We start from the raw sequence: 20,559 nt of genomic DNA, 5'->3' as shown, positions 1-20,559 counted from the left end.
AAATTACTGCCAGACTGCAGTCTTTATTGGCAATACAGTGGACAGGTGGCTATTTATATTTAAAATTGTGTGTTGAAAGGTAAAAAAGCAGTCAGCTATAAAAACTGATGGCAATTTCAAAAACCTGGAGTGGCATAAAAGAGGGAGGGACCTGGCAGATGCCAATCCAAGCAAGGTCCAAGTTAAAGATTTTTAAAATTTGTTCCTGGGATGTGGGCGTCGCTGGCAAGGCTGGTATTTATTGCCCATTCTTAATTGCCTTTGACAAGGTGGTGGTGAGCCGTCTTCTTGAACCTCTGCAGCCCATGTGGTGAAGGTACTCCCACAGTGCTGTTAGGGAGGGTGTTCCAGGATTTTGACCCAGCGACGATGGAGGAATATTTCCACGTCAGGATGGTGTGTGACTTGGAGGGGACCTTGGAGGCGATGGTGTTCCCATGCGCCGGCTGTCCTTGTCCTTCTAGGTGGTAGAGGTCATGGGTTTGAGAGGTGCTGCCGAAGAAACATAGAAACACAGAAAATAGGTGCAGGAGTAGGCCATTCGGCCCTTCAAGCCTGCACCACCATTCAATAAGATCATGGCTGATCATTCACCTCAGTATCCCTTTCCTGCTTTCTCTCCATACCCCTTGATCCCTTTAGCCACAAGGGCCATATCTAATTCCCTCTTGAATATATCCAATGAACTGGCATCAACAACTCTCTGCGTTAGGGAATTCCACAGGTTAACAACTCTCTGATTGAAGAAGTTTCTCCTCATCTCAGTCCTAAATGGCCTACCCCTTATCCTGAGACTGTGTCCCCTGGTTCTGGACTTCCCCAACATCGGCAACATTCTTCCCGCATCCAACCTGTCCAGTCCCGTCAGAATCTTATATGTTTCTATGAGATCCCCTCTCATCCTTCTAAACTCCAGTGTATAAAGGCCTAGTCGATCCAGTCTCTTCTCATATGTCAGTCCAGTCATCCTGGGAATCAGTCTGGTGAATCTTCGCTGCAGTCCCTCAATAGCAAGAACGTCCTTCCTCAGATTAGGAAACCAAAACTGAACACAATATTCCAGATGAGGCTTCACCAAGGCCCTGTACAACTGCAGTAAGACCTCCCTGTTCCTATACTCAAATCCCCTAGCTATGAAGGTCAACATACCATTTGCCTTCTTTACCGCCTGTTGTACCTGCATGCCAACATTCAATGACTGATGAACCATGACACCCAGGTCTTGTTGCATCTCCCCTTTTCCTAATCTGCCACCATTCAGATAATATTCTGTCTTTGTGTTTTTGCCCCCAAAGTGGATAACCTCACATTTATCCACATTATACTGCGCCTGCCATGCATTTGCCCACTCGCAAGAAGCCTTGGCGAGTTGCTGCAGTGCATCTTGTAGATGGTACACACTGCAGCCACGGTGCAGCGTTGGTGGAGGGAGTGAATGTTTAAGGAGGTGGATGGGGTGCCAATGAATTATCTATGATGATTAAAAGGCTCGCTCATGTACACTGTTATACTCAATTATATGGAGATGAAACTAATTTTTAGGTCAACTTTTACCTAACTCAATGCACTAATTTGTGATCCACAAGATGTTTAAACTTAACTTTACATAAATGTTAGCTGCATATTCACTAACAAATACCTCAAATTCTGATTTATTATCAAGAAAGACATCCATTTATATGTCGCATTATCACATCTCAGAAATATCTTAAAGCACAAAAAGTAGAGGCTCTGATATAAAGAAATATACTTTCATTTAAATGTTGCCTTTCACGACCTCGGGACATCCCAAAACGCTTTACAACCAATGAAGTATTTTTGAAGTGTCGTCACTGTTGGAATGTAGGAAACGTGGCAGCCAATATGTGCACAGCAAGCTCCCACAAGCAGCAACATGATACTGACCAGGTAATCCGTATTTAGTGATGTTGATTGAGAGATAAATATTGGCTAGGACACCAAAAAGAGAACTCCCCTGCTCTTCTTCGAAATAGTGCCATGGGATCCTTTTACATCCACCTGAGAGAGCAGACGGGGCCTCGGTTTAACGTCACATGCCAAAGATGGCATCTCCGACAGTGCTGCGCTCCCTCAGCACTGCGCTGGAGTGTCAGCCTAGACTTTTGAGCTCAAGTGTCTCGAGTTAAACAAACCCAGCAGCCACTTTGCGCACAGCTAGGTACCACATCTAGCAATGACCAGTTCAACTGTTTTTGATGGTGTTTGGAGATCTGAATGGTGTCATAGTAGCATTTTACTTCAATGCTCGTTTACGGTTCAACTTGGAGCTGTTGGTGAAGCTTTATATTTGTGGTTGATGTTGATTCAGGCCATTTCGCAGCTCGTTCCCAACTGAGTCACTCCTCTGTGCCAATGGGCAGACCTGTTCCATTCCTAAGATTTATTTCCTCAGGCTAAAGTTCAAGGATCAACATAAGAACATAAGAAATAGGAACAGGAGTAGGCCATTTGGTCCCTCGAGCCTGCTCCACCATTCAATATCATGGCTGTTCTGATCTTGGCCTCAACTCCACTTCTCTGCCTGCTCCCCACAACACTTGACTCCCTTATTGTTCAAAAATCTGTCTATCTCCAACTTAAATATATTCAATGACCCAGCCTCCACAGCTCTGTGGAACAGAGAATTCCACAGATTTACAACCCTGGGAGAGAAGAAATGCCTCATTTCCGTTTTAATTGGGCGACCCCTTATTCTGAAACTATGCCCCCTAGTTCTAGATTCCCACATGAGTGGAAAAATCCTCTGTGCATCTACCTTGTCGAGCCCCCACAGATTCTTATAAGTTTCAATAAGATCACCTCTCATTCTTCTGAACTTCAACGAGTATAGGCCCAACCTGCTCAACCTTTCTTCATAAGACAACCCCTTCATCTCAGGAATCGACCTGGTTACAGTGACGTTAAAATCAGGCTGGGCTCAGATGATCAAATAAAGAGCTTGCATTTCTATAGCACCTTTCACTTCCACTGAAAGTCCCAAAGTGCTTCACATCCAATTAAACCCTTTTGGGATGGAGTAAGGTGGAGGGGTTTGGGGGAAGGGGCGGTGGGGTGAGAATTCCAGGTCGCAAGAGCTGGATGGGTGTCGGGAGCTGTGGGGGGAGGGGGGGGCAGGAGAGATGGCGGGAATGCAGCAAGGTGGAGGGGTTTAGGGTAGAATTCCAGAGCGTAGGAGCTAGATGGGTGGTTGTGGGGTGGGGGGTAGGATCTGTTACCGTTACGGAATGCAGGACTGGGAAAGGGCCGCATGGTAGCATGGAATCGGGATGGGAACTGGGTCAGAGGGCTGGAGGAGGCTGCATAACTAGGCCAGAGGGAGGCCATGGGAGAATTTGTAAAAATATTCTTCTGCCCGTGCCAGCAGGCACGGAACATTTGGCCGGCTCCTGAGGAGATTCACCCAGGCTTTTTAGTATTACGTCCACCCCGGAGAATCTGAGGCAGTCCCACAGGCCTGATGAAGTATGCCTGGAATGCTGGTAATCTGTAACACACTGCAGCTGTAAACAGGAAAGCAATGATCAGCAAGCACTCCGCCAAGTGTCAGTGGTGACAGTGATGGATGCAGAGTTCTCCTTTCGGAGCCCGGATGGTCCCCCTGCCGCCATTTAAAAATCCGGCTCATTCTTTCTCCCCTCACGTGGAGAGGACATTCAAGGTCCTTTTATAGTATTGCAGCAATTTCAGGAGATGCGTCAGCAGCAGGCGATATCTTCCTGAGCCGCGATCACTGGGAAAGGAGATAATCTTATAGCACAGGAGGCCATTCGGCCCATCCTGACTCTCCTGCTCTTTGAAAAAGCTGTCCAATTAGTCACATTTCCACACAACTCTGCACATTTTTACCCTTCAAACATTTATCCACTTCCCTTTTGCAAGTTATCATTGAATCTGTTTCCAGCACCCTTTCAGGCAGCGCATTCCAGATCATAACAACTCCCTGCTTTAAAGAAAAGTCACCTTATCTTCCCTCTGGTTCTTTTGGCAATTACATTAAATCTGTATCACACCAACACTTAATAACATAATAGGAACAGGAGCAGGCCATACAGCCCCTCGAGCCTGCTCAGCCATTCAATAAGATCATGGCTGATCTGACCATGGACTCAGCTCTACTTCCCCGCCTGCTCCCTATAACCCCTTATCCCCTTATCATTTAAGAAACTGTCTATTTCTGTCTTAAATTTATTCTCTGTCCCAGCTTCCACATGCTTCCACATTCTCTGAGCCATCGAATTCCACAGATTTACAACCCTCTGAGAGAAGAAATTTCTCCTCATCTCAGTTTTAAATGGGCGGCACTTTATTCTAAGATCGCGCCCTCTAGTTCTAGTCTCCCCCATCAGTGGAAACATCCTCTCTGCATCCACCTTGTCAAGCCCCCTCATAATCTTATACATTTCGATAAGATCACCTCTCATTCTTCTGAATTCCAATGAGTAGAGGTCCAACCTCCTCAACCTTTCCTCATAAGTCAACCCCCACATCCCAGGAATCAACCTAGTGAACCTTCTCTGATCTGCTTCCAAAGCAAGTATATCCTTTCGTAAATATGGAAACCAAAACTGCACGCAGTATCCCAGGTGTGGCCTCACCTGGAATCCCTGCTTTTATATTCCATCCCCTTTGCAATAAAGGCCAAGATACCATTGGCTTTCCTGATCACTTGCTGTACCTGCATACTATCCTTTTGTGTTTCATGCACAAATACACCCAGGTCCTGCTGTACTGCAGCACTTTGTAATCTTTCTCCTCTTAAATAATAATTTGCCCTTTGATTTTTTTTCTGCCAAAGTGCATGACCTCACACTTTCCAACATTATACTCCATCTGCCAAATTTTTGCCCACTCACTTAGCAGATTTTTTGTGCACTTCAGCCACTGGAAACAGTTTCCCCATTTACTCTAAGAAAACTCTTCATGATTTGAACACCTCTATCAAATCTCCCCTTAACCTTCTGTTCCAAGGAGAACAATCCCAGCTCTTCCAGTCTCTCCACACAACTGAAGTCCCTCATCCCTGGTACCGTTTCAGTAAATCTCCTCTGCAGCCTTTCCATGGCCTTGACATCCATCCTAAAGTGTCAGTTGTAGCTCAGTGGGTAGCACACTTGCCTCTGAGTTGGGAGGTTGTGAGTTTACATCCCACTCCAGAGACTTGAGCACAAAATCTAATTTGACACCCCAGTGAGTGCTGAGGGAGTGCCGCACTGTCAGAAGTGCCGTCTTTTGTACGAGACCCGAAGCCAAGGCCCCGTTTGCCCTCTTAGGTGGATGTAAAAGATCCCATGGCACTATTTCAAAAAAGAGCAGGGAGTTTTCCCCCGGTGTGCTGGCCAGCAGTGATCCTCAACCAACAGATTATCTGGTCATTATTATATTACTGCTTGTGGGAGCTTGCTGTGCGCAATTGGCTGCCATTACATTACAACAGTGACTACACTCCAAAAAGTACTTCATTGCGACAACCGGAGATAGTGAAAGGTGCTATATGAATGCAAGTCTTTCTTTCGTGTGGTGATCAGAATTGAACATAATATTCCAGCTGGAGCCTAACCAGTGTTTTATGAAAGTTTACCATTATTTCCTTGCTTTTGCACTCTATTGCTCTATTTATAAAGCCAAGCATCCCATATGCTTTTTAATCGCCTTCTCAACTCGTCCTGCCCCCTTCAAAGATTTCTGTATGAAAACGCCCAGGTCTCTACTCCTGCACCTCCTTTAAAATTGTACCGATTTGTTTATAAGGGGGACCTGCACCCAGTTATTTTTTTTTATATAAATGTTTCTAGGGTTCTCTAAGTAAGCAACAATTTGCATTTATATATCACATCTTCAGGACACCCTAACTGCAATGAACATAGGAACAGAAGGTGGCCATTCAGCCCCTCGAGCCTGCTCCGCCATGCAACAAGATCATGGCTACCTCTGTACCTCAAACCCATTTACCTGCCTTTGTTCCACATCCCTCTACACCCAGACCTAATGAACTGCAGCCACCATTGCGGACAGACTCAGCGGCTAGTTCGTGCACAGCAAGATCCAACTTCCCATCTAACCGAGTCCATTCCGTATTCCAGGACAATGTACTCCAGGTGTGGCCTCACCAATACCCTGTACAGTTGGAGCAGGACTTCCCTACTTTTATACTCCATCCCCCTTGCAATAAAGGCCAACATTCCATTTGCCTTCCTGATTACTTGCTGTACCTGCATGCTAACTTTTTTGCATTTCATGCACAAGAACTCCCAGATCCCTCTGCAGTGCAGCCCTTTGTAATCGCTCCCCATTTAAAAAATCATTTTCTTTTTCTTACCAAAGTGGATAATTTCATATTTTCCCACATTATAGTCCATCTGCCAAATTGTTGCCCACTCACTGAGTCTATCTATATCCCTTTGTAGATTATTTGCGTCATCCTCACAAATTGCTTTCCCCCTATCTTTGTATCATCAGCAAATTTGGTTACGTTACACTGTCTTTTCATCCAAGTCAATAATATAAATTGTAAATATTTGAGGTCCCAGTACTGATCCCTCTAGTTACAATTTTCCAGTCTGAAAATTACCCAATTATCTCAACTCTCTGTTTTCTGTTAGTTAGCCAATCCTCTATCCATGCTAATATATTATCCCCACCCCCGTGAGCTCTTATCTTGTGCAGTAACCTTTCATGTGGCACCTTATCGAATGCTTTCTGGAAATCCAAATATACAACATCAACTGGATCTCCTTTATCCACTCTTCTCATTACATCCTCAAAGAACTCCAGCAAATTTGTCAAACATGAATTCCCTTTCATAAACCATGCAGACTCTGCTTTGACTACATTATGATTTTCTAAATGTCCTGCTACTACTTTCTTAATGATGGACTCCAGCATTTTCCCCAATGACAGACGTTAGGCTAACTGGCCTACAGTTTCCTGCTTTCTATCTCCATCCTTTCTTAAATAGAGGTGTTACATTTGCGATTTTTCAGTCTGCTGGGATTCCTCCAGAATCCAGGGAATTTTGATAGATTACAAGCAATGCATCCACTATCTCTGCAGCCACTTCTTTTAAGACCCTAGGATGCAGACCATCAGGTCCAGGGGACTTGTCCACCTTCAGTCCCATTAGTTTTCTTAGTACTTTATCTCTAGTGATAGGTGATTGTTTTAAGATCTACCCCCCCCCCCCCAAAGCTCCTTGATTATCAATTATTGGGATCTTTTTAGTGTCCTCTCTACTGTGAAGACAGATACAAAATATTTGTTCAAACTCTCTGCCATTTCCCAGTTTCCCATTATTACTTCTCCAGTCCCATCCTCTAAGGGGCCAACATTTACTTTAGCTACTCATTTCCTTTTTATATACCTGTAGCAGGTCTTACTGTCTGTTTTCTTATTTCTTGCTAGTTTACTTTCATAAGCTATCTTCTCTGTCTTTATAATTTTTTAAGTCATCCTTTGCTGGTGTCTAAAGGATGACTTAAAAAAAAAAAGTCCTTGGTATACCAAGCATGTGCCACACTTTGCTGGAATATTCAAGGCCACTGGACTGAGATGCCGTTGCAACACAAGGTATTCAAGCAGAAGGTCACAGGGACATCGAGCTACTGGATACCAGGAAAACACACGGCCAAAGCAAAACATAAAACTCATCTGGGTACTGGCGCATGATTCCCTTCCAGTTACTCAGGCCAACCTTGAGGGTGGAGGGGGGGGGCATGGAAATATTTACTGTAACTTTCTAAATGGCATACATAATAAGAACATAAGAAATAGGAGGAGTAGGCCATACGGCCCCTCGAGCCTGCTCCACCAATTTATACTGATCCGATCATGCACTCAACTCAACTTCCCCGCTCGCTCCCCATAACCGCTTATTCCCTCCATCGGTTAAGAAACTGTCTATCTCTGTCTTAAATTTATTCAATGCCCCAGCTTCCACATCTCTCTGCAGCGAATTCCACAGATTTACAACCCTCTGAGAAAATAAATTTCTCCTCATCTCAGTTTTAAATGGGCGGCCCCTTATTCTAAGATTATGCCCTCTAGTTCTAGTCTCCCCCATCAGTGGAAATATTTTCTCTGCATCCACCTCGTCAAGCCCCTCAGAATTTCATACATTTCGATAAGATCACCTCTCAATCTTCTGAATTCCAATGAGTAGAGGTCTAACCTACTCAACCTTACCTCATAGGTCAACCCCTTCATCTCCAGAATCAACCTAGTGAACCTTCTCTGAACTGCCTCCAAAGCAAGTATATCCTTTCGTAAATATGGAAACCAAAACTGCCCGCAGTATTCCAGGTGTGGCCTCACCAATACTCTGTATAACTGTAGCAAGACTTCCCTGCTTTTATACTCCATCCCCTTTGCAATAAAGGCCAAGATTCCATTGGCCTTCCTGATTACTTGCTGTACCTGCATACTAAACTTGTGTGTTTCATGCACAAGTACCCCCAGGTCCCGCTGTACTGCAGCACTTTGCAATCTTTCTCCATTTAACTAATAACTTGCTCTTTGATTTTTTTTCTGCCATGGTGCATGACCTCACACTTTCCAACATTATACCCCATCTGCCAACATTTTGCCCACTCACTTAGCCTGTCTATGTCCTTTTGCAGATTTTCTGTGTCCTCCTCACACATTGCTTTTCCTCTCATCTTTGTATCGTCAGCAAACTTGGCTACATTACACTCGGTCCCTTCTTCCAAGTCGTTAATATAGATTGTAAATAGTTGGGGTCCCAGCACTGACCCCTGTGGCACCCCACTAGTTACTGATTGCCAACCCGAGAATGAACCATTTATCCCGACTCTCTATTTTCAGTTCGTTAGCTAATCCTCTATCCATGCTAATATATTACCGCCAACCCTGTGAACTTTTATCTTGTGCAGTAACCTTTTATGTGGCACCTGGTCAAATGCCTTCTGGAAGTCCAAATACTCCACATCCACTGGTTCCCCTTTATCCACCCTTTTTATTACATCCTCAAAGAATTCCAGCAAATTTGTCAATTTTGCATCACCCATGTACAGACAGAACATAAAAATCCCTACCAACAAGGAGTTGCAGGACTTGCATTTTTATATTAAGGAATGTTCAGCTCTGAATGGCCCCCATCAGAAACAGAAAGAGGGTGTACTTGGCCTTGGGCCAATGGGTTGCGCGAGCCACAGCAAATAGGCCGTCCATTTAACACCATCGACTCTATTTTCTTTTCCACTGAAGTCCCTAAAGCACGTTGCAAACAATGGATTGCTTTCAAATGTAGTCACGACCGTAATGTAGAAAAACATGCCGGCCATTCCGCACACAGCAAGAGCCCACGAGCACCGGTGAAATTAACGACACGCTAACCTACCGTGCAATCTGGATTTTTTTTTCTCTTATTACCTTTGAATTTTGAATCACTTCAAATTTGTTTTGTCGCAAATTGTCCTAGTGAATGAAGGAGCAACTCAAAAGAGCTTTATTGCTGATAGTTTTAGCACAGAGACCCTCAGAAGCTGCGTGCCTTCAGTCAGAGCACTGCTCCCATTTAAACTGTATCTGAAGGCAAGACATCTTCCGGGGTAGCAGATAAAACCCCTTGGGAGTGTCTCCCTTTAACAGCCCCATACAGCACATCCACTCCAGTTACTAATAAAGATTAACGCAGGCACCCAGGCCTGCTCTACTATGTTGCAAACAAAAAACACAAATCGTGGAATCGCCCCCCCCAATTCATTTACATTTCTGCCAATACCAACAGTAGCACGTACAGCAGAAGCAGAGAATCTGTTAAACCGTTACCTTCTTTGCTGTCCTCATCTTGAACAGCGACAGAACTGTCGGCAGGTCTATCTATCAAGGCAACTAGACAGTGCTCAGAAAATGCATGAGGGCGGTCGGGCCAGCTGTCTAGTCTCTCTTTCACGTGTTGTCTCTCTCTCGCTCTCTAAATTCCAGTTCACACAAACACGTAGAGCTCCGAACTCACCGACTCAATGTGCACCACTGGTTATTTTTTCTTTCTATCTCTCTTTCAGTGACGGTGTAACAATATAAAAACTAACCATTCAATCTTCGGGTTATCTCCCGAATTCTGGGTCAGCTGAATATCACTGCAATTTAAAACATTTTTTAAAAACAAAAATGGATCCTAATCTCACTTTCCTGCTTGTTTTCTGACCCTCTGCGTCTGCCAAAAAATACTCCAGCCTGTCTGAGAGGAGAAGCAGCACAATATACAATATACATCTAAATCTTCATCGAAACACTTTCTGGCATTTACACGGGCTCCTGCTTAACCAAGTTTCGGGAAGGAATTGACGTCTCACAAGCTCCTCGTATCAGCCAGTTCTTGCTCGACTTCTTTGTTTCACTTTTTGCCATGGAGCGATCTTTGATTCCTCACAGCTCCTCACATCTCTGTGTTGCCGTGGCTACCTTAATGCCCGCTAACATATGGCTGCCTGGTTGACAGCCAAGTCTACAACAACAGCAATGACTTGCATTCACATAGCGCCTTTAACGCAGTAAAACGTGCCACAATTTTTTACTTATTTATCCATTTTACAGGATGAGGGCGTTGCTGACAAGGCCGGCATTTATGCCCATCGCCTAATTGGTCTTGAGAAGGTGTTGATGAGCCACCTTCTTGAACCATTGCAGTCCGTGTGGTGAAGTTACAATTCAGCAGGTGGATACAACTGAGTGTCTCGCAGGGCCATTTAAGACAGAAGTTAAGAGTCAACTACAATGCTGTGGGTCTGGAGTCATATAGGCCAGACCGGGTAAGGACGGCAGATTTCTTTCCCTAAAGGACATTAGTGAATCAGATTAGGTTTTACGATAATCATGGTCACCATTACGGATACTAATTTAAAAAAAAATTCCAGATATTTTTTTTAATGAACTGAATTTAAATTCCCCAGCTGCCGTGGTGGGATTTGAATTCGTGTCTCCGGATTATTACTCAAGGACTTTGGAATACTAATTTTTTAGCTATTTACAATATACATCAATGATTTGGATGAGGGAACTGAGTGTAATATCTCCAAGTTTGCAGATGACACTAAACTGGGTGGCGGTGTGAGCTATGAGGACGCTAAAAGGCAGTAGGGTGAATTGGACAGGTTAGGTGAGTTGGTAAACGCGTGGCAGATGCAGTATAATGTGGATAAATGAGGTTATTCACTTTGGTGGCAAAAACACAAAGGCAGAATATTATCTGAATGGCGGCAGATTAGGAAAAGGGGAGGTGCAACGAGACCTGGGTGTCATGGTACATCAGTCATTGAAAGTTGGTATGCAGGTACAGCAGGCGGTGAAGGCGGCAAATGGTATGTTGGCCTTCATAGCTAGGGGATTTGAATATCGGAGCAGGGAAGTCTTACTGCAATTGTTCACGGCCTTAGTGAGGCCTCACCTGGAATATTGTGTTCAGTTTTGGTCTCCTAATCTGAGGAAGGGCGTTCTTACTATTGAGGGAGTGCAGCGAAGGTTCACCAGACTGATTCCCGGGATGGCAGGACTGACATATGAGGAGAGACTGGATCGACTGGGGGTGTATTCACTGGAGTTTAGAAGAATGAGAGGGGATCTCATAGAAACATATAAAATTCTGATGGGACTGGACAGATTAGATGCAGGAAGAATGTTCCCGATGTTGGGGAAGTCCAGAGTCAGGGGACATAATCTAAGGATAAGGGGTAAGCCATTTAGGACTGAGATGAAGAGAAACTTCTTCACTCAGAGAGTTGTTAACCTTTGGAATTCCCTACCGCAGAGTGTTGTTGATGCCAGTTCATTGGATATATTCAAGAGGGAGTTAGATATGGCCCTTACGGCTAAAGAGATCAAGGGGTTTGGAGAGAAAGCGGGAAAGGGGTACTGACGGAATGATCAGCCATGATCTTATTGAATGGTGATGCAGGCTCAAAGGGCCGAATGGCCTACTTCTGCACCTATTTTCTATGTTTTTATGTTAGTCCAGTAACATAACCACTATGCTACCGTACCCCTCATCTAGGCATGCACAAGATTTAAGGGGGCAGTCGCGACATTCATTGCCCCTTCCCCAACCTTTAGAGATATCCAATCCTCTTCTGGCATTTTTCTATGAAGCGAATTGTAATTCTTTGTCCTCCTGCCCGGACACTGTTGATTCTAGCGGGGATCAGGTCCACATGGGCTGACCTTCTTCCCGGCATCTCACTGAAAGTAAGGGTCCTCAGACTATCACCCAATGAATCCTGTTGATAGTACACACTGCTGTGTTTGCCTACATAATGACAACCGTGGCTCAGTGGGTAGCACTCTCAGAAGATCGTGGGTTCAAGTCCCACTCCAGTGATTTGAGTGCATAATCCAGGCCGTACAGATAGTAAAAGCTTTTACCGATATATAAAACAGAAAAGAGTGACTAAAGCAAATGTTCGTCCCTTAGAAGATGAGAAGGGGGATTTAATAATGGGAAATGTGGAAATGGCTGAGACCTTAAACAATTATTTTGCTTCAGTCTTCACAGTGGAAGACACAAAAACCATGCCAAAAATTGCTGGTCACGGGAATGTGGGAAGGGAGGACCTTGAGATAATCACTATCACTAGGGGGGTAGTGCTGGACAGGCTAATGGGATTCAAGGTAGACAAGTCCCCTGGTCCTGATGAAATGCATCCCAGGGTATTAAAAGAGATGGTGGAAGTTATAGCAGATGCATTCGTTATAATCTACCAAAATTCTCCGGACTCTGAGGAGGTACCAGCGGATTGGAAAGCAGCTAATGTAACGCCTCTGTTTAAAAAAGGGGGCAGACAAAAGGCAGGTAACTATAGGCCGGTTAGTTTAACATCTATAGTGGGGAAAATGCTTGAAGCTATCATTAAGGAAGAAATAGCGGGACATCTAGATAGGAATAGTGCAATCAAGCAGACACAACATGGATTCATGAATCATATTTAACTAATTTACTGGAATTCTTTGAGGATATAACGAGCATGGTGGATAGAGGTGTACCGATGGATGTGGTGTATTTAGATTTCCAAAAGGCATTCGATAAGGTGCCACACAAAAGGTTACTGCAGAAGATAAAGGTACGCGGAGTCAGAGGAAATGTATTAGCATGGATAGAGAATTGGCTAGCTAACAGAAAGCAGAGAGTCGGGATAAATGGGTCCTTTTCGGGTTGGAAATCAGTGGTTAGTGGTGTGGCACAGGGATCGGTGCTGGGACCACAACTGTTTACAATATACATAGGTTGACCTGGAAGAGGGGGCAGAGTGTAGTGTAACAAAATTTGCAGATGACACAAAGATTAGTGGGAAAGCGATTTGTGTAGAGGACACAGAGAGGCTGCAAAGACATTTAGATAGGTTAAGCGAATGGGCTAAGGTCTGGCAGATGGAATAGAATGTCGGAAAATGTGAGGTCATCCACCTTCGGAAAAAAAACACAGTAAAAGGGATTATTATTTGAATGGGGAGAAATTACAACATGCTGTGGTGCAGAGGGACCTGGGGGTCCTTGTGCATGAAACTCTTTTTGGACCCAAAAAGTTTGTTTGCAGGTGCAGCAAGTAATCAGGAAGGCGAATGGAATGTTGGCCTTCATTGCAAGAGGGATGGAGTACAAAAGCAGGGAGGTCCTGCTGCAACTGTATAGAGTATTGGTGAGGCTGCACCTGGAGTACTACGTGCAGTTTTGGTCACCTTTCTTAAGGAAGGATATACTAGCTTTGGAGGGGGTACAGAGACGATTCACTAGGCTGATTCCGGAGATGAGGGGGTTATCTTATGATGATAGATTGAGTAGACTGGGTCTTTACTCGTTGGAGTTCAGAAGGATGAGGGGTGATCTTATAGAAACATTTAAAATAATGAAAGGGATAGACAAGATAGAGGCAGAGAGGTTGTTTCCACTGGTCGGGGAGACTAGAACTAGGGGGCACAGCCTCAAAATACGGGGGAGCCAATTTAAAACCGAGTTGAGAAGGAATTTCTTCTCCCAGAGGGTTGTGAATCTGTGGAATTCTCTGCCCAAGGAAGCAGTTGAGGCTAGCTCATTGAATGTATTCAAATCACAGATAGATTTTTAACCAATAAGGGAATTAAGGGTTACGGGGAGCGGGCGGGTAAGTGGAGCTGAGTCCACGGCCAGATCAGCCATGATCTTGTTGAATGGCGGAGCAGGCTCGAGGGGCTAGATGGCCTACTCTTGTTCCTAATTCTTATGTTCTTATGTTCTTATGACACTCCCAGTGCAGTGCTGAGGGAGCGCAGCACTATCGGAGGTGCCGTCTTTCAGATGAGACGAAAACCGAGGCCCTGTCTGCCTTCTCAGGTCGACGTAAAAGATCCTACGGCACTATTTCAAAGAGGACCAGGGCAGTTATCCCCGGTGTCCTGGTCAATATTTACCCGTCCATCAACACCTAAAAAATAGATTATCCAGTCATTATCTCGCTGCTGTTTGTGGAATCTTGTTGTGCGCATATTGGCTGCTGCGTTTTCTACATTACACAAGACTCCCAAAGCAAGCGCTCTACTCGGAACTCCTACTCGGCAAGCGAGCCCCAGGTGGGCAGTGGAAACGTTTCTAAGGACACACTCAAAGCCTCCTTGATAAAGTTCGACATTCTCACCGACACCTGGGAATCCCTGGCCAAAGACCGCCCTCAGTGGAGGAAGAGCATCCAGGAGGGCGCTAAGCACCCAGAGTCTCGTCGCCGAGAACATGCAGAAAACAAGCGCAGGCAGCAGAAGGAGCATGTGGCAAACCAGACTCCCCACCCACCCTTTCCTTCAACCACTGTCTGTCCCACCTGTGACAGACACTGTAATTCCTGTATTGGACTGTACAGTCACCTGAGAACTCACTTTTAGAGTGGAAGCAAGTCTTCCTCGATTTTGAGGAACTGCCTATGATGATGATGACGACAACAGCTGATGGTCCATGCAGGTTGGGACTGCCGCGCCGAAGTGATCGTGGAGCGACGTGTTCGGGGCCCAGGAGAGGCGAGAGTTCGGGGCCCAGAAGAGGCGAGAGCCCAGGGGCAGCACGGGCCAGCCCACGCTGCTATATGTGTGCGCACTAGATCCATGCAGCAGAGCTGGTCTCCAGTCGTCTTGGTTCATCCTTGCCATTGGACAAAGACCTAGCTCTGTCAAGCCCGTGTGGTGGCTGGTGTGCAACGGCCACCACATGTTAAAAAAATTGACGCACAGGCATCTTCCACCCTTCAACGTGTAGTTTGGGATCTGGAATATTAGGTCCTTCATTGAACTCATCCCTTTTTGGCGTGGAAGCAAGTCATCCTCAAAATGAGGGACCACCTATGATGATGATGATGATGATGATGGGATGGTGCAAATTCTCTCTCTGCTTTTCTAACCCATAGGCACGGAAGCAGTGGCCTACCACCATTCAGGCTAAAATCAGTTAACTCACCACGAACCAGGACTCAACTCTGTGACTCATTCACACCACTGCCCTTTAGCAGCAGCAACAACTTACATTTATACAGCTCCTTTGACGTAGTAAAACGACCCAAAGCTTTGCACAGGAGCGTTACCAAACCAAATTTGACACCGAGCCACGTATAAGGAGATATTGGGGCAAATGACCAAAAGCTTGGTCAAAGAGGTAGGTCTTTAAAAAGGTGAGAGAGACGGATATGTTTGGGGAGGGAACTCCAGTGCACTTCATCCAAGTGCATTTACACACAGAGCCATTGGGGTTATATGGTGCCCACATGATTTTCATAGATGTCTTTCACTATTGCCATGTGTCTAATGTCAGCTATGGCTCAGTGGGCAGCACACTCACCTCTGAGTCAGAAGGTTGTGGGTTCAAGCACAACTGAACACTTGAGCACAAAAATCTAGGCTGACACTCCCAGTGCAGTACTGAGGGACTGCTGCACTTTTAAAGGTGCCGTCCTTCAGATGAGACGTTAAACCGAGGCCCCGTCTGCCCTCTCAAGTGAATTTAAAATGATCTCATGGCACTAATTTGAAGAAGAGCAGGGGAGTTATCCTGGTGTCCTGGCCAATATTTATCCCTCAATCAACATAACAAACACAGACTATCTGGTCATTATCACATTGCTGTTTGTGGGAGCTTGCTGTGCGCACACTGGCTGCCACGTTTCCTACATTCCAAAAGAATTGGCTGTAAAGCGCTTTAATAACAGAAGAAGCAGGAGTAGGCCACCTGGCCCCTTGAGCCTGCTCCACCATTTAAGAAGATCATGGCTGATTTGATCATGGACTCAGGTCTACTTCCCTGCCCGCTCCCCATAACTCTTTATTCCCTTATTGCTCAAATATGTGTCTGTCTCCGCCTTAAATATATTCAATGACCCAGCCTCCACAGCTCTCTGGGACAGAGAATTCCACAGATTAAAACCCTCAGAGAATAAATTCCTCCTCATCTTAGTTTTAAATGGGGGGCCCCTTAGTTTAAGATTATGCCCCCTAGTTCTAGTCTCCCCCATCAGTGAAAACATCCTCTCTGCATCCACCTTGTCCAGCCCCCTCATAATCTTACACGTTTCAATAAGATCATCTCTCATTCTTCTGAATTCCAATGAGTAGAGGCCCAACCTCCTCAACCTTTCCTCATAAGTCAACCCCCTCATCTCCAGAATCAACCGAGTGAATCTTCTCTGAACTGCCTCTAAAGCAAGTATATCCTTTCATAAATATGGAAACCAAAACTGCACGCAGTATTCCAGGTGTGGCCTCACCAATACCCTGTGTAACTGATAAAATCATTAAAACAACGGAGGAGGCAGAATGTGGCAAGTGGGGAGTGAATGGGGAAAGATTTACATCAAAGGGGATGAATCGGTGATTCGCACATTGCCACAGTGGGAAGCCATGAATTATTTAGTCCAGAATGGAAATAGATAAAGAAAAGGCATCATCAGATCTTCAAAGGCAGGTACTCCTCTCAAACTTTACTGCTCAAGTCCACTAAATGCCATCCAATTCCTACATCTAACGGCAAGCTTGATTTCCTTGAAAGACTGAAGCTGCATTTATTTAATGCCTAGTGCATCTGCAGGACACCACCAAAGCGTGCGATCTGTGCCATGCCCGTGTAACACCAAGTCCCTTTATGTCCATTCGCACATGCCACTCGCATCCCACCCCATTACTTAATTCTCTCTCTTGTTCCTCCCCACTCTCTCCGCCCTCTTGTCCTCTGATCCTCTCTCCACTCGCATGGCCATGCCACCAATATCAAACACTGCCTCCAGTGATTGAGGGTGCCAGCTTTCAGGTGGACGGCACAAGGAGGCCTGTGCCCACTCTCTATGCAGCCAATGTGGTTTTCCAATCACTGGCACGGCCAAATCTGTCCCAGTCAGTCAATAAAGTCACATATATCATGACTGTGAAGCAACAACTTTCATTCATATAGCACCTTCAACATAGTAAAACATCCCAAGATGCTCTATAGATACATTATCCAACAAAATGTTGACACCAAGCCACAAAAGGAGAGATCAAGACAGATGACCAAAAGTTTGGTCAAAAAGGTAGGTTTTAAGGAGCATCTTAAAGGAGGAGAGAGAGGTAGCGGGATGAAGAGGTTTAGGGAGGTAATTCCAGAGCTTAGGGCCCAGGCAACAGAAAGCACGACCACCAATGGCGAAGCGAAGGAAATCGGGGATGCATAACAGGCCAGAATTGGGCGAGCGCAGAGATCTCGGAGGGTTGTACGTCTGGAGGAGATTAGAGAGAAAGGGAGGGGGGGCAAGGCCATGAAGGGGTTTAAAAACAAGGATGAGAATTTTAAAATTGAGGCGTGGCCGGACAGCATTGTGTACCATCTACAGGACGCATTGAGGAATACTTACTATTGAGGCCGAGAATTTGAATACAAGGATTTTTTTTTTTAAATAATCGAGATGTTGCCGGACCGGAATCCAGTGTAGGTCAGCGAACACAGAGTGGCAAGGGGAGTGGGACTTGGTGCAAGTTATGACAAGGGCTGCCGAGTTTTGGATGAGCTCAAGCTTACGGAGGATGGAAAGAGGGTGTCGAGCCAGGAGAGCGTTGGTATAGTCAAGTTAGAGGTAACAAAGGCATAATCGTGTCAATCCGTAATTCCCAACACAGCATACAATACTTAACCATCACACGGGACCCAGTTTCAATTTAAAAGATTTTTCTCTCCTCTTACCACAGACAGCTGGCTCCAGGAGGAGCGGATGGGCTTGAACTGCACGATAATCCTATCATCCGACTTCTGCCCCTCCGCTTGTCCGTTCTGATCCGAATCCTCATCTGAATCCCCATTATTCAGGGTCAGAGCCTTTTCCTTATAGTTCTGATAAAGAACCGCATTTTCTGCAATAAAATAAACACCCTTTTGAAAACAGAAAGACTTGCATTTCTATAGCACATTTCACGACCTCAGGATGCCCCCAAAAGTGCTTTACAGCCCGATGAAGTACTTTTGAAGTGTCGTCACGGTAATGTAGGAAATGCGGCAGCCAATCTGCAGACAGCAAGCTCCCACAAACAGCAACCTGATAACGACCAGATAATCTGTTTTTAGTGATGTTGGTAGAGGGATAAATATTGGCCACCGTCTTCGGAATAGTGGTATTGGATCCTTCACGTCCACCTGAAAGGGGTTTCGGTTTAACGTCTCATCCAACAGTGCAGCACTCCCTCAGTACAGCACTGGTGGGGGGAGGGGGGGCGGTTGGGGGTTAGCCTAGATTATGTGCTGAAGTCCCTGGAGGGAGACTCGAACCCTTGACCTTCTGACTCAGAAGTGAGACTGCTACCACTGAGCCATAGCTGACGCATTCAAATCACTCAACAGTGGCATTCTTTCACCCTTTCCCTGTGGGGACCCTCCAACCTCCAGTGTTCGACCAGAGTGAAGAAGATGTGTGTTATGTATGTAACCCTTGGCAACCTGTATCGCACCACCACCAGAGGGCCTACCTGTTGGAGTCCCAAGGGATCCCAGCCTCCCTTGGGAGCACTATATATAAGCAGGCCTCCCATGCTGTACCAGCACTCTGGAGTTTAATTAAAGGAGCTAAGGTCACACTTACTCATTGCATACAGTACTCAGTTGTATCACTTTATTATGAGCATAACAATATGTTTCCCAGCAATGTAAGGTATAGCCCCAGGAATTACTGCTGCTGTTCCCGGGTTTGATGGCCAGAAATGATGGGCTGACATTTCCTCCCTCTGCTACCGCGGTGGAGGCATTTACTTCTTTAAAGGAAAAGATTTAGCACCATGGAAACGCTTGAGGCATTCTCCACTGTAAGGTTGCCAACTCAAACTTCAAACTCATGAGGGGGCTGGATAGAATAGATGGAGAGAAACTGTTCCCTACTGGCAGAAGGGTCGAGAACCAGAGGACACAGATTTAAGATGATTGGCAAAAGAAGGTGATGTAAGGAAAAAAGCTTTTCTACACAGCGAGTGGTTGGGTTCTAGAGTGCACTGCCTGAAAAGGTGGTGGAGGCAGATTCAATCTTATCTTTCAAAGGGAGTTAGATAAGTAGCCGAAGGAAAAAAAAATTGCACTGCCAAGGGGAAAGGGCGGGTGAGGAGGGCTAGCGGAGAGCCGGCACGGGCTCGACAAGCCAAATAACCTTCTTCCGTGCTGTAACCATTTATGATTCTAACTCTGGCTAAATGCCTTCCTGGTGATTTCATCACATGACCTCCTGCCTCCAACTACCCCCTCCCCCACTCCCGCCATTGGTCACCCAACACGTCCGCCCTCACCATGCCCCGCCAATCAGAATGCGAAAACACTCTTCATTACCCAATTGGATGAATCTTGACTGAAGTCAAACAGCCTTTTTCTCCCCATCTTCAATATTCTAATAACTAATAAACTGAAAGAAATTATTTTTTAAACATACAATTTGTTTAAATGCTCCTGTGCTTTTTCTCCAGGATGTTGCTCACAGCAGTGCCCTGGAGATGAATCTTCAACTGCTGGAGGCTCCAGCCCATCCCTGGAGGGTTACTCCGCTAATATTGGTAGCTGCGATTTCCTACGCAAAAAAGTGCCAACAGCAGAAAGAGTGGATGGTTTGTGGACTCACCCCATCAGCAGGGCTGGAGGCAACAAGGATAGACGACACGATCAAATATTCCACAGGACTTGACAGTTCCTGTACCGTTCGGATGGTGAAGTTAAGGGGCAATGGGGTCCGAGGCCTACAATTGAATGGCAAGAATGCAACGATGGCTGAACATTCCGCAATTTTATTTGACAACCTTTCCAGGCGTACTAATGGAGAGATTTCCCGCAGGAAAATTTAATGGATGGGGTAGGGTTCATAATAGGATAGAACATAGGAATCGGAGTAGGCCATTTATCCCCACAAGCCTGCTCTGCCATTCAAGTAGATCGTGGCTGATCTGTACCTCATATATACAAATATAAGAACATAAGAAATAGGAGCAGGAGTAGGTCATTCTGCCCCTCGAGCTGCTCTGTCATTCAATAAAATCATGGCTGATCTTCTACCTCAACTTCACTTTCCTGCACTATCCCCATATTTCTTGA

At 45.4% G+C, this 20,559-nt stretch overlaps 1 protein-coding gene across 1 annotated transcript in view; it reads right to left on the bottom strand.

The window, feature by feature from the left end:
* The window catches only part of LOC139265421 (rho guanine nucleotide exchange factor 26-like), a 208,162-nt gene that overhangs the window by 148,288 nt on the left and 39,315 nt on the right, over window positions 1–20,559 (bottom strand). The window contains exon 4 of the mRNA XM_070882424.1: window positions 18,187–18,353. Within this exon, the coding sequence (XP_070738525.1) occupies window positions 18,187–18,353 (167 nt within the window). The remainder of the gene's footprint in view (window positions 1–18,186; window positions 18,354–20,559) is intronic.

Source organism: Pristiophorus japonicus, chromosome 6 (genome assembly GCF_044704955.1).
Source record: "Pristiophorus japonicus isolate sPriJap1 chromosome 6, sPriJap1.hap1, whole genome shotgun sequence".
Classification (NCBI taxonomy): Eukaryota; Metazoa; Chordata; class Chondrichthyes; family Pristiophoridae; genus Pristiophorus; species Pristiophorus japonicus.
This window is presented reverse-complemented; position numbering and strand designations above follow the sequence as displayed.